The sequence below is a fragment of the Geospiza fortis genome, unplaced genomic scaffold (genome assembly GCF_000277835.1).
Source record: "Geospiza fortis unplaced genomic scaffold, GeoFor_1.0 scaffold138, whole genome shotgun sequence".
NCBI lineage: Eukaryota > Metazoa > Chordata > Aves > Passeriformes > Thraupidae > Geospiza > Geospiza fortis.
In genome coordinates, this window is record NW_005054307.1 from 4914080 (window position 1) to 4940316 (window position 26237).

The 26237-nt window shown below is 36.2% G+C and overlaps 1 protein-coding gene across 1 annotated transcript in view; it reads left to right on the top strand.

Annotated features, from left to right (window-relative positions):
- Positions 1-26237, top strand: part of COL28A1 (collagen type XXVIII alpha 1 chain) — a 57796-nt gene that overhangs the window by 15234 nt on the left and 16325 nt on the right. Inside the window, 14 exon segments of the mRNA XM_005431688.2 lie at positions 2072-2140; positions 3350-3418; positions 4580-4648; positions 5578-5646; positions 6410-6478; positions 7001-7069; positions 8377-8445; positions 9407-9478; positions 11378-11446; positions 12010-12081; positions 12712-12780; positions 15568-15636; positions 19432-19503; positions 20957-21025. Of these exon segments, the coding sequence (XP_005431745.1) occupies positions 2072-2140; positions 3350-3418; positions 4580-4648; positions 5578-5646; positions 6410-6478; positions 7001-7069; positions 8377-8445; positions 9407-9478; positions 11378-11446; positions 12010-12081; positions 12712-12780; positions 15568-15636; positions 19432-19503; positions 20957-21025 (975 nt within the window).

Genomic DNA, 26237 nt, shown 5'->3' on the forward strand with positions numbered 1-26237 from the left:
GAACTTGCAAAGAAGTGAATTATTTGTGATAGGAAGCATCCCTCAGAGTTACTGTCCTTGGGAAATTCTGTCAGGGGCTGTCAACACAGACAGGAAATGCAATGTCCTTTTGGGTGACAGAAAAAAAAATTGGAGAGCACTTTCCAAGCACAATAAAGGGTGTTAGCTTATTGTTTCAGCTGAGATGTGAGCCTGTATTTATCAGACACCATTTTTCAGCATGCAACAAGTTCCTAAACCATTTCAGAGGTTTTGTTTTATCAGCTGAAGGCAATGTGCTGAGTGGCATTTGCCATGCCCAGGGCATAGTGGTGCTGTGTACAGCTGAAATTTTTTTTTACCTGTTGGATATTTTTTAAAATATATTTTCAACTTCACATATTTTTTGGATTCATTCTGGATTCATATATCCTGGCACAACAGAAATTTCAGCCTGCCTTCCCCATTGAAGAAGCAAGGATTGTGAATTGGAGCAGCTAATGCTTAGCATACTGCCTTGCCTTGCAGCAGCCTGTGCCTGTTCCTCTCTCTCTCTGGCACCTCTTGCAGTGGGTATATCCATCCCTGTCCATCCCAAACTGTCTTCAGGCCCTGAAGCTGCACGGGGCTGAACCTTTTAATGTGGCTTGTCAAGTGGAAAGGTACTGAAGCCACAGTTGGTGCTGAGGCAAGGAAGCCTATAGGCTAAAAGTCAAAACTTCACAGGCACCAGGCTGTAGGAAGCATAGAAGATGGGTTGTTTGAGGAATTTTTGTTGTTGCTTGATCAGTTTCTAATGAACACATCAGGAAAAGCACAGGTATGAGGAAAACTGGTAAATTTTCAATTGGCTTTATATCAGTAAAAATTGCATTATTTATGATAATCTGTATACAAATGAACTGAATTGTGACTCTGGTCCAAAGGTTTCATGAAAATATTATTAGGAAACCCAAACAATAAGTTCTATCTAGGAAGACAGTCAAACTTTTTAGCTATGTTCTGTATTTTTGCATATCAATGTTGTTAATACCCTATCAGTGTCCCATGTAGAGATATGCCATTCCACTGAATGATAGCAGTTTTGTTTGTGCCTTTTAAAACATAACTTCTGGTGCTGTACTGATTTATTAGATTATGAACATGTGCCAGCAAATCTTGCATTTTGAATAAGTTTTAAATTTCCTAGATATTTCCAAATTATTATACTGTTCTGTAGTGGAATGAATTTCAGTCTGGACATCAAGTTCCATGTTATTCTAGATCTAAAGCTGCAGCAATAGCACTACAAGTGCATAGTTATCAGAAATTCAGCTTCAAGAATAAACTGTATATTTACCTCTGCTGTATCTTTCCATTTCTGCATCTTAGCTTCATTCTTTGGCTGATTAAAAAAGGATTGATTTTGTGAGGAAATGTAATTTTTTACACTTCTATTGACTTCTTAAGTGCAAAATTGTTATTGAAAGGTTGCAGAACTCAGCATATAACATTTATAAGTAAATAAAAGTTCCAATTCCAAAAGTTAACACCTTCCTACAAAACAAACACGTTTTGGTAAAAACAAAAAGTAACTATGCGGCTGTGTTGGCTTTGTTAGGAACACAGTATACTGAAGAGAAAATGAGAGGAAGGAGCTGCAGTCGAAGATAGCAGTAGGAACAACAGTCATGCTGTGTGTGCATTTGTTGTAGAGGCAAGAACCTTGAGTGCAATGTTGGAAGCTTAAGCACTTCTTCATTTCCAAATACCTGTGTTTCTATCAAGAAAAGTCTGTGGAAGTACTAAAATACTGGATGAAGTCAGGACCAAAAAAAGGACCAAGAAAAATTATTTTTTAAATATTTCGTGATGCATATGGAAGAGTGGTTTATAAAATTGTTATATCTCATATGACCAGGATATTGGCCCTGCTTCTAATCTAAACATATTTCTTCAAGACAGGTTTAGATTGTTTTGTTTTGTTTATTTGGTTTTTTTACTTGAAAAATGTATTTCCCTAGCCCTAAATGAGGCTTTGGAAAGACACTCTGTCAGAATTTGCTTAAACTTCTATTCATACGAATAGTTTCTTTCCATTTTTTCTCTTTAGGGAGAACAAGGCCCTCCAGGTCCTTATGGTCCTGCAGGACCCTCTGGCATTGGAGAGCCAGGACCCAAGGTAACTCAGAAATATGTTTGTTAAAGTGATAGCTATGGGTAGTCATTTTTTTAAATGAAATTTCTCATCTACAGTTTTATCAAAGTTGAGCTTTTATCACCTAAATGTAAAACGGAGTGACATGTTTTTTTATTCACATAGGATAGAGATAATGGACCTGCTTTTCCAGCAACTCTTGACTTCTATGATGATCCTACTGATAGAAGTAATAAACAATGCCATTTAAATGAGGCGTAATTAAAAAAAATGAGTGCAAGATAATTTTCAAGCACTAGCAGATGCTTGCACTAATGAGTAAACCACACTTCAAGGTATAGAAATGCATTTCAGTCAGTGTGATATATGGCCAAGTGAGAGATTTGCCTTGTCATTCACTAGGGAACAGATATTCTTACAAGATTCTCTCATGCAGCATTTCATTCCTCCATCTTATTTTACTGCATGCTAGAAGGTGGAATCCAGCCTTGGAAAAGTCATGCCTGCCTATGCTGGCCAACCAGATCTTCTAGTGGAAAACTACAAAAGCATCTGCATAGGAAACATGACTCCTTAGTTTACAAGAATTTTGTCAGAGACCTGCATCTCAGAGTTAGACAAGAAATGTAAATTGGGCAGAACTAGACTTCACTCTATTTCTTGGAGAAGAAATATCACCCCCTGTCTCTTTACTGCTTTGTAGAAAGATAAAAATCCTCTGTGCCCTTATCCTTGAAGCACCCAGTCCTCAGTAAACTGGAGAAATTGTGAAGATTATGATGCCTTGTAAGTAGAAGAGGCAGAAACTGTACAGCTCCTGGAGTTCCCATGCAATCCCATATTCCACTGAAGCAGGCTTCAATTCAATTCAATTCAAGCCTAGATAGAGGCTACAGTGAGCATCCCTCGCACCTGAGCATTCCTGCTTTGGTGCTGCAGCCAAATTTAGTCTGAGTTAACTGATCCTTGTCATCTCTTAGGCTTTGCAATTTTGAGCAGTTACCCCTATGGCTTGAGTGCTGGAATGCAATCCAGTGTTTCAAGTATTAATAGAAAGGTACTTTCAAATGTTTCTAAAATATCATATATGGGTTTTTTTTCCTTTTGGAGAAGTTGCACATTAGATTTCAAGCCTTTGTGGTGATGCCATTAAATCACCTATATATAAATGTTATGCTCTTCAAAAGTACCAAGTTGAATTAGGACTGAACTTTCTAATTTTTTTTTCACAAGGATGCAGAAGGTCGAGAAGGTAGAATTGGATTGCGAGGACCTCCTGGAATTGGTGAGCCAGGATTACCTGTAAGTCAGTGATATATGCATTGAGAATTTAAATGCAACAAAATAAGTCTTAGTGAATGTAATTGATTGTCAGTAGTTGTATAGGATACTGATTCCATGACTACTTTGTACCTAGTCTGGAGCATCACAAGCTATTCCAGCCCAGTACATCAGTAGCTGCATGTGGCTTGTCCAAGCAGGAGAATAAAACCACATCCAAGTCAGTTTTGGGAAAATAATTTTTTAAATATATGTATGTGTGTGTGTATATATATAAAAAATATGTATTCCTGCTTGTTTAAGTTGATGATAATCTTTAAAAATTGTCTACATTAAAATTTTAAGAAGATGAACGTAAAAGAGATGAAACATCCCTCAACTCTTATGTGTAATTTGGATCCCATCAAGAACAAGGACCCAAATTACATGCTTTTAATTATGTCTTTATTTTCTGAATTACAGAACTTTGGCAAGCTCTTGATTTAATGCTCAGTGGCTGCTTTTTCTTCCTGAAATGTATAAAATGTATGGTTTTCTTGTTCATATGAAGCCACAAATATAGATGGGTGTTAGATTAATTGTAGAATTTTTGAAAGTTTCATTTGTGAAAAACTATTTTTCTCACAAAAATATGCGGAAACTTTTTGTTTAATCAAGATCATCCTTAAAAAATACTTACTAGCTTTAAAATAGTTAGCTGACTTTTGCAAGAGGACAGAAAGTGTTAGAAAAATACTTATTTCTGTATTTGTTTAAATCAAAATTAACATTCTCTAGTGTGACCTATATAACCTGTCATTATGTACAATAAATATGTTCAAATTGATGATTTTCATTGTGAAAATAATGAAATTATGTGAAATTATAGGGAATACATTTCACTGTAATACTAATCCTTTTATAAATAAATCTGCAGATTCATTTGAGTTGTAAGAGTACAGTCTTTGGACATTAATTATGTAACTCATATGAATTTAGCATTGCCTTATTCCATTCCAAATGACCCAATTAATGGTTGCTACAGTTCATTTTAATTGCTAGGGCTCAGTCAGATATTGTGGAAGTATTTTTACTTACCAGTCTCATAAGTTTTGCAAAATCCTGTACTAGCAAATTACATAAATTTTCTATAGAAAATTGAACTGCTGGTATAGTTTGAATATATATTTGCTTTTCTTTCAGGGACCACCTGGCCCTCCTGGTTCACCAGGTGAAAAAGGTTCGACAGGACAGGGCATTCAAGGAGATAAGGTAGTTTTATGGAAATTACTTTCTTTAACATTGTGGACCAAATTTGAAGTAGTGTCTAAGATATTTAAGGCCATTGATAGTTTCATTGGTATAAAACTCTGGATGATGGATCTTGGATTTCTGAATCACTGTACTCCCAGAATATCCCACTGATTTCAGAAATTCTATCCAGGTAATTACAAAAAAAATTGTACAGTCCCCTCTACCAGTAGTAAGTTAATGATTCTCTTATTTATGTGTTTAATAAGAGAATTTCTTTTGATAGCATTAGTGAGACAAACTGTCTTCCAGAAAACTACTGAGCTATTTATGTTCTGTATTGGAAGAAGATATTCAGCAACTGCTTTCATTTTGCCTTACCATTTTGGGAGACTGAAAGATGAGTTGTATGAGTCTCTGTGGACAGTTATCTCATTTAGGGCATTTGCTAGGTTAATACATGTCAACTTCTTAAAAAATATGTACAAACAATACAAAAATTATGAATAAATCGTAACTGATCTTCCCATCAAAATATCTCCCTCTGTCTTAGTGGCTTCAAGATTCTCTAGAGCCTTGAATTACTAAGCTGAGATTTTTCTTCCTTTTATGGAAAAGGCATCAGTCATGTCCTTGCACTCAGTTCTGAACTGATCTCTTTGACTAGTGAGCATATTGTCATGTTTTCAAAATGTAACTTTCTTCCTCCTAGTATTTAATTTTCTCCTTTTGAAGTCATATGTTCAAAAACACAAGTGCAGATGAAGTATGTTATGAATTGTAGCCAATTTCTTTTCTCTAATTTTGTAATTCCATTGATTATTTTTCTAGTTTGTTTGTAAAGGAATACATTTTTTCCTCATTATCCACATTGTGATGACCAGTTTGTCTAAGACAGTGTTCTTTATAAGTTTCTAAATACAAATTTTAAAACTCTCATCAATTTCTAGGGTGAAAAAGGCTCTGACGGTGCCCGTGGTCCTCCTGGACCAAAAGGTGACCAAGTCAAAGGTGACAAGGTGAGGCATAGAGTATATTTATAATTGTATCTATAATCAATTATATTTATAGTTAAATTAAGATTAATTTTTTCAATATCACAACTATACAAAGGTATATTTTACCTGAATTTGAGCAGCTATGTGACACTGTGCCATGCAGCTCCATCAATGCAAGTAGCTGAGACTATTAATGTTAACTTAGAGCATTAACGACTGTATTCTATGCAGCTGGGAGTATGAGGGAAGAAATGTGCTATTTTTTTCTCCTAAAATAATTTCAGAAATATCCTAGTTAAAATCTTTTAATTTTTAAATAAATATTTTAAAATGCAAAAATCCCTGAGTCTTCTAATCTAATGGGCCTGGAACAGGCAAAGAAACACTGATATTTTTAGGTTTTTGATATACTCTGCAGCTCCTGTGTTTACATTTGTGAGTTTTTCTTCTGAGTGTTGTGCAAGAAGCTGTCTATATTTCTGTACAAGAAAATTTTTAAAATCGATTTCAGTATGTAAAGATGAGCTATGGATCCTTCTAATAAAATTACAGGTGTGATCATCTAATGTTATAAAACAAGATAGAGTTTGTAGGGAAGAAGGGGCATTGTTTTTGTTAGATCAGTTTTCATAGGCAGAGATCCAGAGTTCCCTTTAATTCACATAGAAGCAGCAGACTTCATGATAATACAGCTTGAGGCCTGCTACTCTGTGTTTAGTTTAAATATACTAATCAGATACCATGGACTATTGGAATTTATTTTTTGGGAATACCTTTTCTGTAGGGTGACCAAGGCCAGGTGGGACCACAGGGCCCACCAGGACCACCAGGACCAAGCCATCAAGGAAGGCAGGTAAGTCTACATTTTGGACATGTAATGAGGATTTGCATAAAGTTTTCATTTCATATTTTATCAGAGCTCTAATTTTAATGTAAAGACATTAAAAATCTCATAGTGATTTTTCATTTTCAAATGTATCAAATTAGTTTTTAAGCAAAGCTTGTAAATACAACTGATTTTGACTGATTTGAATGGTCTTAGAATCAAGCAAATGTAAACTTGGTCTAATCTGCATAATAATTTGCATAGGAGGTAAATCAGATGGCATTGCTCTGGCAGTGATATATTATACATAAGAATTTTACAAGGCTAAGTACCTACCAATTCTGAATGTCAAGGCCTTTGAGACTTGAACACACCCTTCAGCAGTTGGATAAACTGAAACATTCCAAAAGATCTGGATTCTGTTAATTTTGGAAGGAAGATTTCATATAAAGGTAAGATAAAATTGTTATTAACTGAAAGATGGACATGCGGTGATTTTCAGATGTGGAAGAGTATGATGCACTAAAACTCACTTATTTTGCTTTATAGGGTGCACAGGGTCCACCAGGAAACCCTGGGGCAAAAGGCTCTCGAGGTTCTGGTTGGCCAGGACCAAAGGTGATGGTTCAGACATTGTTTTTTAAAAGCAGCGCTGTCACAAAACGCTAAGTATCTTTTCCAGGCTTTTCAAAAATGTGTTTGATGAGAAGAAAATGTAACTTTATAGGAGATAATAATTCCTTTTGAATCTTAGAAAGCCATCCATGTTATCAAGATCTTCCCCAAATGGAATATATGGTTTCTACCTGCTTAGAATTAGCCCTTAGCCTTTGGGAATATGAACTTCTGTTTCTAAAGGAATACATATTTTTAAGAAGAGGGTATTTCAGGCATCTTTGTGTCCAATGAGTTTGGTGCCACATATATGCTGTGTTCAAGTAAATCACTTTACCAAACAGTTTAGCTTTAGTTCAGTGATGGTTTTGAAACTTCAGGCTACATCTTCAGCCTGGCTTTCAACCTTCCATGGTCATCATGAGAAAGAACGAAAACCAAAGACAGAAAGACTAGGACAGAAAAAAGAAATAAAGTGTACTTAGCTGACCCTGCACTGCAGAAGGAGGGAAAGCTGGAAGAGAACACAGAAGTGAGTAAAACAATTATTGCTGTCAAAGTCCAGGCCTCTAGTGGTAAAGTGTCAGGTGAACACTGTCAGATGAGGAAAGAGGAGTTGCTGAAATATGACAAGACCAAATGGAACAAACTGACGAACTGTAAATCAGAAGTGTTGTTAATAATCACCTTGATTTTTGAAGGAAAGATGTTAGTCAGTGTAGAAAAAGCATGAGAAAACCAGTAATTTTATTCTGGGTGTAATTTTGGCATGTAAGCAGCAGTTAAAGCAGCAATATTTAATATTAATGTAGAGAAAAATAGGTATCTGGGAAACATGTTATGTGGTAGGCCAGTTCACTTCAGGTGATAAAGCAAAATTAAAAAATTGAATTCTTATCTCTTTAACTGTTTTAGAACTACAGGAGGAAATAATTAGGAGGCTAAAACTTTCTCTTAAGCAGGACCTCTGATTTTTCTTTATTTGGACTCATTTTTCATTCAGGGACCAAAGAGGTTTTGAGGCAGTCCTGTAAAGTAAAAAAAATGCATTGAAGCATAAGGAATAAAGTTGGAATGATTCACTTCGACTTTCTGCCCACTGCAGGGTTAAATAAAATAGATGCAGTCCTACAAGTTACAGGGGATTTTAAAGAACATGCTTTTCCAGTTGAAATCTTGACCACTTAGGATCATAGAATTGTAGAATGTCATCATATCCTCCTCTCTGTGTAAGCAGCTAATTAAATTGTGCAAAAGTCAAAGAAGCCAAACTGTGTTTCTCTGTTAAACTAAAGACTTTTTGTTGCTAGGGTGAACCAGGTACAGCTGGACAAAAAGGAGAACCAGGTCTTCCAGGAATTAGCTCATCAGGACTTAAAGTGAGCCTGCTTTTATTTTTAATTGTTCTTTATATGGTCTTTTAATTCTTCCACTAATAGCTGATAAACCAAGTAGAAGATTTTTTGGTATAAATGAACTGTGGTTAAAATAAGAAGGAATTTCAGTGAGGGTCGTAAAAGCATTGCCACTACCATAACTGGAACAAAGTTTTCCCCTAATCTTTTCTAAACTAGTGGGGTCTTTCCAGGGCCTGTTAGAAAGATTGCTAACTCTGTCCCCCTGTTTTTTCTGATGGGAAAATAAACCCAGTCTGTGTGACAACAGGGTTGTCAGTGTTACCGTCTGTGTGTTGGAAGAGATGTAAAAAACTTAAAGCTTAGGCTTCAGATGCCATTTTGAAGACTGTTAACCATATCTTTTGTGACTTAAGTAGGGCTTCCAAAATCAGGTAAGGTGGCACAGACATCTTATTTTTAATGATTTTTTCTTGGATCATGAAAGCAATGCTTGGCAGGACTGCTTCTTATAAATTCTTTCAACTTTTTCTGGTAAATGTTAAAAGTAATGCCTTGGTCAGTTTGTGCAAATGATGAGGGGTTAGTGTCCAGTCAATTATTGGACATTTTTGGTTGATCATCCTTTAAGTCCCAGATGTTTGACTTAGCAAGTAAATTATATTCATATAACATTGTTATTGTGCACAGACTAACAAACAGCACTCAGTCATGGTTTTATTCACTGAATAAATACAAATTTATTTAATACAAGTCCAAGATTTATGAAATAGGTGGGGAACTTGGAGAGAAATTTCAAATACTTACTTTATGGGTATTAAAAATTAGTGTCTCTATATAGTATTTAACTTACTGGAAATAACAACCTTTATTTGAGGAAAAATATTATTTATCTTTAATTAATATTTTCACAAACTGTCAAATCCATTTTACAAAAAAATGATTTTTTTAAATAGGCAGATGTAACAATTTTTCCTTCTTTAAGGGAGCTACAGGTCTTCCAGGAACCCCAGGAGAGAAGGGGGTGAAGGGAGAGAAAGGGTTGCCAGGGAAAAAGGTAAGGAAATATATTTTACCACATGTAAAAGGTGTACAAAAAGAGTGATGAAGGAAGAGCAGTGCAGTGGAGTTCACCCTTGAGGAAAGCGTATGCCAATACTTTTGCCAGGGATAGGGAACTGGGTGAGATGTGTCCAACAGACTCTACTAACAGTGGTTACCACCTGAATGAGCAAATGAGCTGCATTTGAGCCAGCAGCCCTGGCTTTTGTGAGCAGTTGACTACTGTCACATGTCACAATCTCCTTGGAAAGAAGGTAGCTCACGTCTGTAGCCTGTTCCTGGTGGCCTCTTCGGGCCTTTCCTGACTCTGAGGAGTAATGCTGCATCAGTGGGACTTAGGGCATCTCACAGGGTGCTGAGCTGTGGCAGCAACTTACCATCTGTGGTGCAGGACCCTGCACAAACAGCTGAACCCAGGGCTGTTTGTTCTCAAGGGAAACTCTGAGGATCTAGGAGAAACTCCACCACATTTGGGAAAAGAAGCATAAATTTCAAAATGGCGGACAGTAATTTAGAGGGGTGCAAAGCAGAGTGCCGAAAATAGTAAATTTAGAGCAAATTAAGTGAAAGCTTTTAATTGTACTCTTTCCACAATGAATGAACCGCTGAGTAAGCAAAAGTCAGTGCTTTGCATTTTTAACTGCTGCTGAGAATCCAGCTGCCTCCAGACAGCTACTGTGCAGCTCTTACAAGAGGGTAGCAGCTGGCTGACATGTAGAATTGATAAACTAAACATAATTTGGAGTAAGCAAATCAGCATTTTTGACTGTGGGCTTTAAATCAGAAAATATTTGAATAATAATAGTAAATTAGAAAATATTTGAATAGTAATAAATATTACTATTAAGAATGCAACGTCACGTTTTTGTCACCCAAAAGTGCAGTCAGACAAGCTCCAGCCTGAAGTGGTAAGCCTTCCTCTGTGAGAAAATATGTGGCATTTCTGTTGCTACTTAATTATATTTTAAAAATTTTTATCATCCCCTGCTCAAAAAGTAAGATTCCAGTGTATCAGAAGTGCATCAGCATTAAGAGTAAATGTTGGGTTAAAGTTACAGATGATCATGCTGGGTTTTTGGTGTTTTCTCTTGCATATTGTCTTTACTCTGATGATTAATTCTGTTGTCACCTTTCCTGTTGCAAGCCATTGGAGGTTAAAATAGTAGAACTGAGCAGCTACCCTGGGTATTCAGGGCAGTGCACAGAACAGCTGGATGCCTGCAGTAAGTAGCATGGTGATATTACAGCAGTTATTTGCAGGTGTGACAGTGTCTCACCACAGTGGGATCCAGACTGATGCTTATCAACAACAGGCTCTGTAATATCACTTTCATCAACAGTTCAAATCAGAAATGGATTTTAACCTCATTTTAATCTACCTTTCACTCTCTAAATTACCTATAGGTATCCCTATATACTAATCTGGCTTGTATTATGCATAAATATTTTGTAGGTTATGTTCCTTAAGAGAATGTTTTGTGTGGGCTATTTTTGAGTTATTTAATGTAATGTTCCTGGCAAATATTTTCGGCCTGGATTGGCCACTGGCTATAGATTGGTCTAAAATTACTTCTCAGAATTGGTCCATCAAGACATTTTCTGTTAAGTTTGCAAGCATTTCTCTTCCTCTTCTAAGTATATGCATGGAATCCTTGCTACAAAAGATTGAGGTAGTTGCAAATGGCACTATTACAAATGTCTGTGAAAATAAGGACTATGAATGTAGGAGGTTGCAAGACTTTAAGAGACAGAATACTTTAGTCTTTGTAGGAAAAGAATTAACCAGATATTTACTGACATTTTTGGGGAAAGTATTTATGCAAGCATTGTTTCTCATAACTTTATCAGTAAAATTAACTATGTGAAAAGTAATTAATAATTTAATCTCTGTTAGGGGGAAAAGGGAGAAGAAGGTCCAAGAGGCCCAGAAGGACCCCCTGGCAAAGGACTTTTAGGTCAAAAGGTATGACTTGATGTGCATGCTGAGGAAATACTACAGACTTTTGTAAGAGTTTGGATTCTGACCTACTTTTTCATTCATTATATCGTAAGTATCAATTCTATTTTAGCTGATGATTTAAAAGGATTGAAGAGAGAGAGCAATGTGTAGTGTAGCCTGAACAAGTGCAGCAAAATCAGACCCTAAACACAAAGACTAAAGTTAATAGGGAGTAGAAATTTCCTAAAAATTCAGTACAAAATTTTCATTAAAGTTCAGAAGTGACAGATTAGCTTAGTGTGTTGATAGAGAGAGAGAAACTTAGAGAAATTAGGAGAATAGTTAGATATCTTAATATGAAATTAAAAGTCTGGAAAGATGTATTAGTAGAGAGACAACTTTTATCTCCCATTTCATATAATTTGGGACATTTGGGTCACATTCTAGAAGTGAGCAGGATCTCCTTTGTAGTGGAACATCTAAACATCTCTATGGGTTAATAATTTTTGTTGTGGTTTGGGCTATTTCTGTAGATGCAGCTGTGAATGAATCTTTGCTGTGACTGAAAAAAAGTTTGTTTTCTTCAGGGTGACCCTGGAGAAAAAGGATCCGAAGGAATGATTGGTCCAACAGGACCAACAGGCCCAGCTGGACCAAAAGTAAGCTTGTTCTTCTGTGGTAATGCTTCTCTTTGTATTTTATTTAAAAAGCTATGAAGCTTATGCAGTGTAAAAATTTCTCAAGCATCTGATGCTTATAGACTTAACAGAACAAAGGGAAAGCAGAAATATTTCCATCATCTATCCTAAATGACACAGTGGTATCAAGGAGAAAAAGAATAGTTAAAGATATAATAGTTAAAGATATAATATATATAAATATATGTAAATAGTTAAGCATGAGCATTAATAAGCTAAACTAAAGTTGTCCAAGTGATTCTAATCATGAGTATTTCCAAAATTTTTACTTTGAATCATTGACTTTCTGTTATAATATTTTGTAAGTGTTGCTCTGAATGAATTATAAGGAAATTGAAATAATATGTGTTCTTGTTATTCTGTTGGATTGTGAGCCAGACAAAAAAATTAAAACTAAAAAAATTCAAATATACAGTTCAACCAATAGTTATTTAAAACATTAAATTTAGACCAGCTTTCATGAGGACAATATGTTGATTTAAGTATTTTTTACATTATTGCTTATTTTGCAGGTAGATCTATATTGTAGCTACTTTTAGTTCAGAAAGTCAAACTCTCTGTTTAAGTCTACATTATACCATTTTGTAACAGGGTGATCGTGGAGAAACAGGACCCCCTGGTGTACCTGGATCATCTGTTTGGGGACCTCCTGGACCAAAGGTGACTATCTGATACGTATTTTCTAGAGACCAGAGATTGGAAATTTCTAGAGTACATTTTTGTCAAACTTAAAAGAATCTGGTTTAAGGAACTTAAAATTACTTGTTGTAGGAACAAGAATACTGAATTTCAGAACTAAGGACTAAAAAGTATTAAAAATTAACAGTCAGTGTTAGAGGGCCAGGACCTTTAATAGCGTGCTGAACTTGGTACATAATGACTTGCTCCTGAAGCCATTTGTTTAAAAAACCCAAAAACTTATTAGATTTCTGTTTTGGTTGGGTCCCTCCTGTGAAATTAATTAGTTTGAAGTTGGATTTTTTTTCCAAATTTGCCATGCTTTTTGCTTCTTAAAATTTAGCATTAAAATCCTGCCAGAATATGTTTATGTATAGTTCTAGGGTGTTATATGCTCTTTTTTTTTTGAGATGAGTGTTTGTATGTCACTTCCAAATGAACAGCTGACCTATATGTCCTACTTGAAATGTCATGTACAAGATAGCTAGGGCTTCATCCATCTCATTTTCTCTATGGGAAAAATGTACTTAAAATATCAGGGACTTGTCCTGCTGAGTAAAATAGGTGGATTCAGCAAAAAAACCCTAAATTTGAAGGTTTTAAAAATATTTGAAAATTCAGTGATATTTAAATAATAAAGCACTTTTGTTACTTAAATTATTCCTGTTATAAAATTCAGTGATATTTAAATAATAAAGTACTCTTGTTACTTAAATAATTATTTTTATAATATGTCAGGTAGCTTCAACTTGAGTTGATATTTTTCACTTTTGGTGTTAGTTGTTAGAGTCAGGGAATCACTAATGCATATCGTATTGTTCTGAAGCAATATCATCCCCATTTTTCTTCTTCCTTAAAAATATATGTGCCCCACCCCACAAGTACAGGAGGGTATGGCATATACAATATATCTGACATATACAGTCTGGCAATAGGACATCACAGAGAGATATTATGTGTTTTGAACTTGCTTGTGCATGGAGGAGAAAAAAAGACAAAAATGCAAAATGCTCAGGGTATACCTAGGGTAAAAATATAACCACGTAGAAGAAAAAAAGAAGATTGTGAGGTGCCCATATCTCCTATATTGGTTTCAAGCCATAATAATGTGACAAACTTTATGTGAGGAGAATACAGGTGACATGCTAAAAGGCACAACTTGTATGAGGACAAGTTTCATTAAATCAGTCTCCTTTCTTTGTATTTTCCCAGTTACTGTGGCATTTTTAAATAGACAAGTAAGGGAGCCAAGGTTGTTCATTAATAAATTCATGCTGAAAAATAATTTTTTAGAGTTCCTTGTCTTTTTCCCTATGATTTTATTCTGTTCAGTACAGTTCATACAACTTTCATAGCAGATGGGTCATTATCCAAAATCCAATGAAGTCTGTAGGAGTCTTTTGGAATTCTTTACTAAATTTTAAAGCAGGGCTTATATGGGCAGTAGCTGGTGGAAAAAGCTGGTATTTAGGTAATTATAAAATGCAAGTTGATTTTTTGAAAATATAAAAAAACTTTGTCTCTTCAGTTCCATCATAACTACTTTGATTTAAACAAATATCTACTATATTTTGGACAGTTGATCAATAATGTAACAGATACACAGGTCTGTTTTATCTTTCAGGTGTGGAAAGTACAATGATAACTATTGATTTTGTTCCTAAAACATCCTGGTGTCTGCAATTGAGAAGATAGACACAGTAAATTTCTAATGCAGAGAATGTTTCTCAAAGCTTGGAGTAATTTCTGGGGGTCTGAGGTCTTTTTGGGACATCTCTAAGTATCTGAGATGGTGATTAGTGATTGCTAGAGGTCTTACCTCCTGGGCAGCCATGGTTGTGTCCATTGGGAGTTTGTTTCTTTTAAGCTACATCCACATTTGTGGAGTTATATTTCCCTAAACAATCATTATGCTGTTATTAATGTGGGGACAGTGACATTACAAAGCTGTTTTTTCTAATATTTCTTAGTCATGGTTACAGCTGCTCAGTGGTTTAGAGCATTAGAGCATTTACTTGCATTCTCTAGTGAATGTTTCCTAAAATACTGCATGTTCTTCTAATTGAGAAATTGCAAGTGTTTCATTGCAAATTTAGCTTTTCTTACTAAGTTCCTTAATGAAGAGTGAAACATCTATTTCCAAAGTTTAAACACCAGACGGAGCCAAATTCTGCTCCGTGAAGGGTTAACATAAGGAATGTGAGTTCTAAGCCTGACTGCTTTCCCGGAAAGCCACTGACAGAGCTGTTACCAAAGAGTTGAGCTGTATAATATTTGTGGAAAACTCGAGTTTCTTCCTGAGACTTCAGACTATGGAACTTGCAACTTTGAAGCTATGCCATTGCATCTATAGGTTTTCTAAACATACTCTGTCTCAGCGCTTGTCTTTGAATTTCCTTGCTGTTCTCTTTGTGCTCTGACAGAAACAAGGTTATGCAGCCTGCTTTTGGGCAAAAGCAGGCAGGAGCCACAGGTGCATCTGGCCTCTCAAAGTGAATTATGACATTCAACCTTCATCTGAAAACTAAAGCCATCAAGTTATTTGTCAAGGTAGAACAAACTCTTTTACACAGCTGGGGAGAAGCAGTAGTGTGAAAGAGGTCAGAATTAAGGTAGTGAAACCTTCCTCTAGAAATACTGGTTTCATGTTACCTAGCTCAAAAATTGTCTCTGTAAGAAAGAACTGAATACTTGTTCTTCTCTGTAAAACTTTTGAAGTTAAAACTGAATATAGTTAATATAATTCTGAATTTGTTTCTTTTTGCATAGGGGGATCCAGGATACCAGGGACCACCGGGAGATGATGGACGTCCTGGAAATTCAATAATGGGACCAACGGTAGGAGTTTTTAGATGAAAGATAGAAAGTAAATAAGTGTGAGACATAACAAAAATCCCGTGAAAATATAGACACCACTTGAACCTTTTAAGTAAAGGAATTCACTAATTCTTCAACTTTTTCATCATTCCAGGTTATGTCTACTTTTAAAATAAACTTCTTATCTTTACAAAGAAGAAACACAAAATTGTATAGATAACTAGTCCAGTGTACCTCACCCTACAACTTCCCATAGGAAGTCTTCATCAGGAGCACAGTTCTTCAAATTCACCTCTTTCCCTCTAACACACTTTATATCATATTATACTTCTGTCACTTGCCATCTGGGCTGCAACTTTCTTTAAGACTTCTGCATCTTCTGATAAGGGAGTATTTCAGGGAAAGGTACCATTCTTATTATCTCTTTTCCAGACTAAAATTTGGAACCTTCTTCAGAAACATTTTTTTCCTTTTCCCATGTCTGCACGTAAAATATTCTGCTCAATTCCATCACTTCACTTTGTGGAAATATAGACAATAGACCCAAATTCAGAAATCAATTAGTGTATGCCTATCTAACACAATGTAACTCAAAATAAAGCCACTTAATTAAAGAGATTTTGCATGATAATATTTTACCAGTAATAGAATTTACTCCTGGCTTGACACAGTCCTACCAGTACCTCTACCAGAGGATGCTGAATAGCACATTGAACCATTCAGAAACTTTTATTTCTGATTTTTGAAAACTCCAAATTTCCTTTGTCTATAATATATGAATTACTTCACTCTATTATTCTTATAAAAAGAAGTGATGAACATGATTTATCTGTGCAGTCATATCCTTAATCAGTTAGGTTTTGATTATAATAGCTATTTAATTTTATTTTTAATCACCATGGATGCAAGATTTACTTTTATATACATTTTTGTTGTTGTTTTGAAAGGGTGTAGAAGCAACTATCTTTATATTACTACTTTAGAAAACTGCTTTAGTATGGAGGCCTTTGAGCGTATTAAGGAAGCTTCTAGGATATTGCCCTGGAACAATTTACCACTGCCTTGGAGAATGCCTCAGTCCTTAGGGAGAGTTGAAAGGGGCTTCTCCCATGATCCTCTGCAGTGTTATGTTAATCTGCCCTTTCCCCATAGGTCATTGCCTTTTGCCCTGCCCTTTGTACTACCCCTGTTCCTCCAAATGATTGGCTGTGACCCCATACTTAACCCAGGACCCTGCCCTGTTTGTTTGGCTTTTGTCCCTGGACTCGTTTGGTGTGACTCTGCAATAAATCTTGCTGAAGTTCTACACAGAGACCCTTTCCCTCTTTCTCTGCTGACCCAGCTGTGGTGTGAGTGTGGATTGAGTGACTGTACTTGCCCAGGTGGCTTTCTCAGAAGATGCTTTCAGGAAGGTAGCAGCAAACACCATCCATTTTACCACACTGCTACACTTTAGAACCTGCCCCGGAAAGGCTGGAAAAGCAGATGAATTCATTTAGCAGACTATCTGTGGCATCAGGGGCATTTACTCTCTTAGCAGTGCACTGACTTAGAGGGAGTCGCTGTGATTTTCTCTTCCAGACACCACAGAACTGTGGGAAGCAGTAATCCCAGAATTGCTCCTAGGCCACCTCTTGTGTGACTGCTTAAAAAGCCCCAACAAAATAATCTGGATGGAGAACTGTTTCTTATATATGATTTGGCCGTAGATTTGACCTAAGTAGATTTATAGCATTTATGGTTATGCTACTAATAGCTAGCCCAGACACATGACAAAATCCCAATTCTCACAGAAGAGAATGTGTTAGTATGTATTTGGTATTTACAGTGGCCTGCTGGGATTAAACAAAAACATCTGTTTGGGTTTTTTTTTACTCTAGTGAGATTAGACATAAAAATAGATATGAACCCATGATTTATGTTTTCCTTTCTTGTTAAATAAAAATGTTATCAAACATTTCTGAAACATTTCTCATTTTATTCACAGTTTAAGATTTATGGATATTAAGAATCAGGAAGAGGTGAAATTGACTTTCCATTATAAAGCTATTTATGATCTAGAAGAATGCTGGTTGTGTAAATTTTTACAGAGGTGGACAAAAATTCCATCATTTGAAAATTAGGAGACATGAAGAGACATCTTCAAGAGCTGACACAGTTTGAATCTGGCGGTCAGCATCTGTTTAAAGTCTCTCAGTGAAACTCTCCCATTGGGTTCAAGAATGGACATGATTCATACAGGAATGACCTACTATATAAAATTTACTTAGGCATGAGGCATGCTTGGATCACTATCCGTATTTCATCTAAAGTAATTTCAGGGTTTCATCTTACCCAGAACATTGAGTCTACCTTGTCTTTCTTCATTTACCTACCTGCTAGCCTAAACCTATGATGTGTAACTTAAAGCATCTCTTCCATTTTTCTGATAGGACTAACTTGGTTAATAAGAATACATTATTTGTGTCTATGGTAGAGACATTCATGGGACAGGAGATTTTGGCCAGAAGTTTGTTTTAGTTGTATATCCAACTAAAATACAAGCTGGTTTGTTGTCCAGACTTGGACATTGTATTCAGACAAACCAGGTGCTGAGGTCTGAGCTGCTAACTGGTCTCTCTTCTTGATTTCATGAAGTATTATATTATTGTAGAAATTTACAGGCACAATGCACAATGAAACAACAGTTTTCTGTCCCTTGTAGTTTTATTTTCCTTGTTTTTTCCTTTTAGTGGAGTAGACAGGGAAATATTAGTATATTTGTGTGTAATTATTCTTGAGGATATGTTGTACCTATGTACATTAACAACACTCAAGAAGTTGTTGACAGCTCTCTGCAGCGCTCTTTCATAGAGTGTATCAACAATTCTTGGTTCTGTGGGATGGAGTGAAGGGCATGCAGCTCTCTCTGTACAGCCACAATATCCATACCGTGCTTGGAGGGAGGTGCAGGTGGGACATACACACATCCATGAGGATTTCCCATTGCTGGTGCTCTCACATGAGCATCTACAGTACAGACCAGCAGCATACCCTCAGAGATGCTTCAAAGCAACATATTTTCTTTCTGGGTTCTGTGAACAGTCTATTTCAAGCTCAGCTAATTTTCTCAAAAAAGGTCAGAAAAACTCTCACTGTAGTGAGGAAAGAGGGAAAGTTTGCTATTTGCTTCTTGTCTGGCCATGAAAGGAAGCATTGAGGTTTTGCAGATGCACAAACCTTTAGTGGGTGTTGGTGGAAGAGTCAACAGAAGGAGTGATTGTCTCTTGATAAGAGAGCATTTTAGACTGCTCTTTTTCTTATAACTGTTGTATTTCTTTATTTTCCTACTTTCCCTTGCAGAATGAAGTTTTGCTTTCCTGTATGAGAGAACCAATGTGATTACTTGGAAGTGAAAAATGTGCATGTATAATTTAAGTCTGGCATATAATAGTTCAGTATTCTGAATTCAGTTCTTATTGCTCAAACTTACCCCCAAAATGATAAAAAGTTTGGTTTTGAAAATAAATTTAACTTTGTATGGGCTGAATACAAAGTCAATGCTCTGGAAATTTCTCTCTGAAACAACAAATCCAGAAATTAACAACTTCCTAATAAGAATTCTTATTCTTCTAAAATTTTAATTAATTCAGTTGAAACCACAATAAAAAAAGCATAGCAATTCCTGAACTTTGTGAATGAATTTTAAGAGCTGGTGACTGCTATTCTATGTTTCCAAAAAGATTTTAAACAGCTTCCTTACATATTTGTTAATATTCTTTATACTGTGATAGTCCAGGTAGTGGCACAATTTCTGACTTCCTGTTTTGTGTTTAGGGGCACCCAGGACTACCTGGACCACCTGGACCCGAAGGACCAAAAGCTGACAAAGGTGACAAAGGTGAAGCTGTAAGTAGAGTTTTAATTCTGTACTTTGTGTTCAAAAAAACCAAACCAAACAAACAAACAAAAAAAAAACCCCAACAAAATTACTATGTGATAACACAATATTTAGTTGCTTAGATTTAGTTACCTAACTAAGTGCAGTTAATCATCCTCTAGCGAATTTAAATGAAGCCCTTTTCTAGATACAGTACCAGTTGTACAAGCAGTTGGAGCTGGATATAAATGGTTCTCATTTCATTGTCATGAAAGGGACACCATGTAATTCCATGAAAATCTTTATGGCTGCTCATTTGTGTTTAAATATAATCACTATTTTTAATTATTTTTCTGCCTCCCTTTTCTTTGCTCTTCTCTGATCAAGATTTCTGATACCATCTGCTTGACCAAATTTTGCAGTTCCGGTTCCTTGGATTTTCAGCTGTTTTTTTAACATACTGGGCAGTTAAATCCTCTAATTTGAAGATTTTTTTCACCTCCTGCTTTTCTGATGTTTGGCTTCAGAAGGAATTAATATCTGAGTTTTCCAGCTGGCACGTTCCATTACAAGGACATATCATCCTAAATTTCAGTCACTCAAAACCACATAGACATGTTTGACCAGCCTCTCTCTTTTCCACTAGAAAGTGGAAATACTGTTGCCGTCCTTCAACCACCACATGTCAAACTTCTACTAGCACTATTTTCTTTATGTGTCTAATCCAGCTTTATTTCAAATTACAGCCCTCCCAAGCACTCCCAAATGCACTGAGGTGGGAACTGAGGGCTTCTAAATTCCTACTCAGCTCCGATTTCCTATCATTCAAACTGATGCTGAGAAAGTCCTTTGGGATCAGAATTATTACATGCGGCATTGACTCAAAACTCCTGGTGTAATGCCTCGTACCTGACACATTTCATGTTGTGTAACATGTAAAGGTTCTGTTGTGCTGTCTCATGGTAACATCTTTCCCCTGCCATTCTGTGCCCCATGAGCTGGAAAGACCAACTTCATAAAGCACTGTCAGATATGGACAAGATTTATGTGGTTAAGTAGGTAGCAGGGTGGGTCAAAGCCATCTGCCCTATGAATGCTGAAAGGGAGCCTAGGAATGCCTCCAGCACTGTGAAAGGCAGCTGAAGGGGCAGATGAATTGAGCAGGGAGTTCAGGAGAATAGACTACCAAGCACAAGTACACACAAATATGTTAGGGTTACCTAACCCCTAAATTTAGATGGGTTAGCTCTGGTATTTCAGTTGTCTAATGCTTGCAGCATATGAATCATGGAGCAATGTCTGCTTTCTCACTGTTTTCCTTGAGCTGAGAACAATGTTAAGTCAAGAGTTGTACTTTTTTCCACCAATCTGAGTCTTTTCAGGTTTCCCTAAAAAGAAATGTGAAGAAATTCTCTTCTTTGTTGAAAAACACAAGTACCTTAAGACAACTACTGACCATGCTTTATTTCTCTGCTGTTCCAGGGACCTCCAGGACCAGCAGGCCCTGCAGGACCAGAAGGACCAAAAGACGTGGGAGATGCTGGACCAAAGGTATTTGTCCAATGGTAGACCAATGCACCTGACTTGTAAACAAGGTAGGCATCTTCCAAAAAATGCATTGGATGAGAACGACAAATATATGACAAAATGCTGCATTCTCATCTCCCACTTTTCATTTCTGTTAGAAGAAAAGCTTGTGATAGACTTTTCTGATGTGAGAGAAACTAGTTTTCACTTTATCCTCACACTGGATACAAATTTGCAGGTTTTCCATACATCCAAAGCCCAGGAAGCTTCTAGATGCTGGTGGAAGTCAGGATCCAACACAAGAACAGTATTGCCTAATAGTTATGCCCTTCCTTTCTCTGGCAGAAGTGTGAGGGATGAGGCCAAAAAATGGGTTAAGGGTTACATGGAAGTACTAAGATATCTTTTAAGTTGGATTCCTAAGAGAAGAGTATAAACCTTTATCTAAAATAATTTGATTATTTGTTTAGAGGTAAAACTCAAAAAATCCCAAACAAACAAAAAAACTGATAAAGGTATTTGAAGTACAACACTGACTCTTCCAAGGTTTTCCATAAGACACAGAATAGCTAAAGTCTTATAAAACTATAAGCAGTATGTAAATCAGCTAAAAACTCACATAGTAATTATGTTATAAAAAGTTGGTAAAAGAGACTTAAGACTAGAATCATACAACAAATTGCTTTAAAATATCCCAGTGTAGTTTTATTAATGATTTCCTCTTTGCATATGTGAAATAAAAAACAGGCAGCCTGTTGCAGAAGGAAGCAAAAGAAATATTGCCCAAACAAGTTTTTTTCCCAAACAGAAGGAACTTTCAACTTCAGTTCTCTGAACAGGAGAATTTACATTTAAAATAAACTGCAATAACCTCTCAAAAACATCCACAATAAAGAAAAAATTGAAGGACATTCATTCTTAGAATGACTTGACTTTAGAATTACCACAGAATGGTCCCAATGGCATTAGGATCTGGGAAACCTGGCTTTATGCTTCTCTTTTGAATTAATGCCTATCAATACAAGGCATTTCACATCAAGTAATGCAAGAACTAAATGTGATTTCAGTTATGTTATTCAATACAAATTTACAAAAAATGGCTGCACTAATTAGATTTTTCTGTATGAGACTGTACTTTCCAAATAGAAATATCAGGCTAGCTATAATGTAGTCTTATAATACATGATTCTTGGTACTACAGAACATTTCATTAAAATCCTAGAATCTTGTATGAAATTATCAAGGCAGATATTGATAAAGACAACTTATGACTTCAGGATATCTAGGGGTATCATTACATCTGAATTATTCCTTGCTTCCTAAATGCATAATTCTGGAAAGTAGTGTTTCTTAGTGAAAAGGAATTGGAAAGTCATATTATCAAAAAAAGATGATCTCCCACTATGATGCCATGGTTGAAGCATTATGAAGTCCAGAAGTGTATATCACAACTTCAGTGGGACTAGAGGGGAGTAATAGAAATAAATTTTAGTTAAATCCAAAATGGAAAGAAATAATTTCCTTTTTTTAAGTGAAAGGAAGCCACTAGAATTATTGCAGTGAAATTTCTCACAACTGGAAGTTTTAAAGTCAGTGTTTGTGGCTGTTTTTCTGAAAAGTATCACAAATATACAGCTATACAGAAATATACTTGGAAAATCATGATGCCTGTTTTATATCAGAGATTCAAAGGTGGGTCATAAGTCCATTCCATTCTTACAACCATGAATTCATGTAATTGCTGGGACAAGAAACTCTTCAGCTGTATAATTATCAGAAAACTTCCAACCTAGATCACGCATGATGGAAGTACAGTATGGGATCATGAAATGCATTGGGGATGAAGGGATAAAAGGTGCAAAGTAAAAGTAAATATGCCCACTTTTTGCAGTGGTGAACATGGCATCTAGTATTTTTATCACAGTTATTCTTAAATCACTGTAAGCCTTGTAATAAAATTTCATATATATTTAATTAAATCATAAGGTAGCTGTTATATGGCTTAGTCTGAGAGAGGGAGATTCAGATTAGATATTAGAAAAAGTTTTTCGCTGGTAGGGTGGTCAAGCACTGGAATAGTTTGCCTGGGGACGTGGTGGAGTCACCATTCCTAGAGGTGTTTAAGAGGTGTCTGGATCTGGCACTGGGTGATGTTCAGTGGTTATGGGGTTACTGTGCTACTGCCAGGTTGACATTCAAACTTGATGAACTTGGCTCTAAGTAATGTTAATCATTGCCAGTTGGAGAGAGCTGTTCATATTCCTTTATAAAGACATCAAATCCTTATTTGTTGGTCCCTTCTCCAGCCATGAACAGCATAAAAAGTATCACCATTCCTTGAGATGTGTGGAGTGAATTCTATTCATGGTGCTAGTAAAGGGGGTTTATTGGTAGCATCTTTTTGTGAGGGGATATGATCTGTGTTGTGTTAGTGGAAATTATGAATTAATAATAAATTAGACAAAAGGCCTGTGGTATTGTGACCCAGAATTCACTAAGCCAAGGTGAAATAGCTGAGACCAGGATAGGAAGTTCTAATAATTTCATTATATTTAATATTACTAATAATACAATTGAATGTCTAGTAATAGATTCTCTTATCTTAGGTAAAACCAAACTGATAAATAGTTCTCACTATTCTTGTGTTTCCTGACAATTCCAGGTCAGATCAGGGTTGCCATGTAAATTAGAAGTATTTTATTTCCATCAAGTCATCTCTGTTTTCACAAAAAATGTCAGAATTAGGTAGTTTGAATCTAAGGTCCAAGTTACTGAAAAACAGAACCCTGCAGAGTAGCTGTCTTTGCAAGCAACACAACACAATTAGGCAAATCATGCTTACACCAAATTTTGTATGAAAATTTTTCATGGATCTACATGTTTTATTTGTATTACAGTGTGACATTGCCCACCAAACCTGCCTGCTCAGAGTAATGCTTGTCTAACACTCTGTCAGGATAACGAAAAATTCAGGAGTTAAAAACATCTAGTAAACAATTTGCATTTTTTACTTTAAAATAGGTAGGTTTCTTTTTGATGATGCCCTTAGATTTGTGTGTTAGTCATGTTGAGTGAAATGTTTGTTGTTCTATGCAGAGTGAGCAGCTGTAGCTTTTGCAGTGTATGAGTGATGCGCCAAAGCAAGCATTATCCAACAAGATATAACATGTCTATCTGATTTACTTCCCTTTATCCATACCAGACATAGTAAAGAGTGAACTGGAAAAAAAGAAACTAAATATGTAAACATCTCTTCTCATTCCCTGATTTTTTGCCCATATTACATTCTGATTTTTTAATCTTTGCATAACATCTTGGTAGCAAAGGTGACACATGAAAAAGAATTCACTTGCATTGAAAGAATTCCCCTAGAACTTAGTTCATAAAATGGAAAATCTGTTTTTTCAAATGAAATGTAAATGCACTGGCTACCTCTTATACAACACCCCCCCCCCCCCCCCAAAAAAAAACAGCAGCAACAATCTCTGCATATAAAAAATGAGCATTTATTTGATAAAAGAGGCTCATAAATTTACACACTAGTTAATTTGAAATTCCTTTGAGGATCATTATATAGGAATGTTCCACTCATCTGAATCAAAGCTCTGTTCTCTCTGCTTTCAGAAATGGCTCACATATGTGCACACTGCTAGACAGGAATTTTATGTATCAGAGGTCAAATTCACATGAAAACAAAACTGAAACATGTGGGATGCATTCAGTCTTGGCAGAACCCTATGTTCTGTAGCATTAAAACAGAAGCACATAATGTCAGAATATAATAAAAATTTGATTTTAAGGCACTGTTGACAACTAGGAGGTGAGTTGCAGACATTGAAGAGCAAGAGCCCAGTGCTAGAAATAAAGCAAGTAACTGGATAGCAGAAAGATTATTGAAATCCTTAGCAAAGTCCCTCGTGCATGAACATTTGGGGTGGATCCAGTTGCAATATAAACAACTTTTGCAGCTTGGGACTTGCGTATTTGAACTAAAATGTGGAAAGTAGAGATGTAATACCTTTTTTTAAAAATATATTTTTCTTACAAATACTGTTATATCCATTAACTCTCACTAAAGAGAGTATTGCAGTGTCTGCTGTATGCTTCAGTATCAAACACACATCCTTCACAGTAAATGAGGTATATATATTGGGAAATCCAAGATTTACTTTTCAGTTGACCATTAGGCCATTTAATGTTTTTTTTTCTTGAATAAAAGGTACAGAATAGACATTGGAATTCTGCACTTTACAGTGTCTTGACTCAGCTCTTTATTTCTTGCTTCAGCAGTGTTTTTCTAGTTCACTGCTTTACTGATGGTGTCAAGCTTGTCTACATGCACAATACAGGAAATAAATTAGACCTCATCAAAGAACAGTATTAATCGTTTTTGAAATGAATTCCCTGAAGGACAGTTTAGTATGACACCTTAGGAAAAAGAACTGCTCCACTTCACAACTCATAAAGCAAAAGAAGTCTTTTTCTTTAAACCAAGAAATACAGAAACTGTGAGGATTACTATAGAGCTCTACAAAAGAGCTTTTCAATGGCACATCTGGTATTAACTAAGCATGTGAGGCTAAAATTCAATCCTTCACCTGCAACGACCCTGTGGAAGACGGTGTTACCCATGGGAGGAAGAGGCAGATGACTTCAGGTCACCCTTAGGCTGTTTTTGGTCAGGGCTGGTCTAAGAGCAGGTTTTAGGTGTACTGGGTACTGGGCCATAAGGAATCATTTATGTTTGGTAGCCTCCCATTCAGTTTCCACTACAGCAGCTCACAGGCTATTTAACAGGCCTCAGTATTCCAGGATCTCCTAAAAAAGTACCTTTTAATGCAATATCTGCTTCTCTTAGCTGTGACATCTCTGGCAGATTTCAGAGGGAGGATTGGTCAGGGGAAGCTTTGGCTGCTCTGCATAACTTCTGCTCATGAAGAGTTGGCGTACAAACAGCTTAAAATTGTATTGAGGTTGTGGGGACACTGAGAACAAATAAATATTCCTTTGATAATAGAAGGTACTAGGTAGGAAGATGGATTCATTGCCAATGTCTTGGCTCTTTGCATTGGCAAGGAAGGTCTGATAAAAATGCCTTAGGTCATCTGAGGGAAAAATTTCCTCCCAGCTGAACATGGCACTTAGTTTTACCCAATCACCCTGACACAGCAATTTAAAGCTAAGAGCATCCGTATACCATGCCTATGCCCTGACTCAAACTGGCCAGTCTCTAATG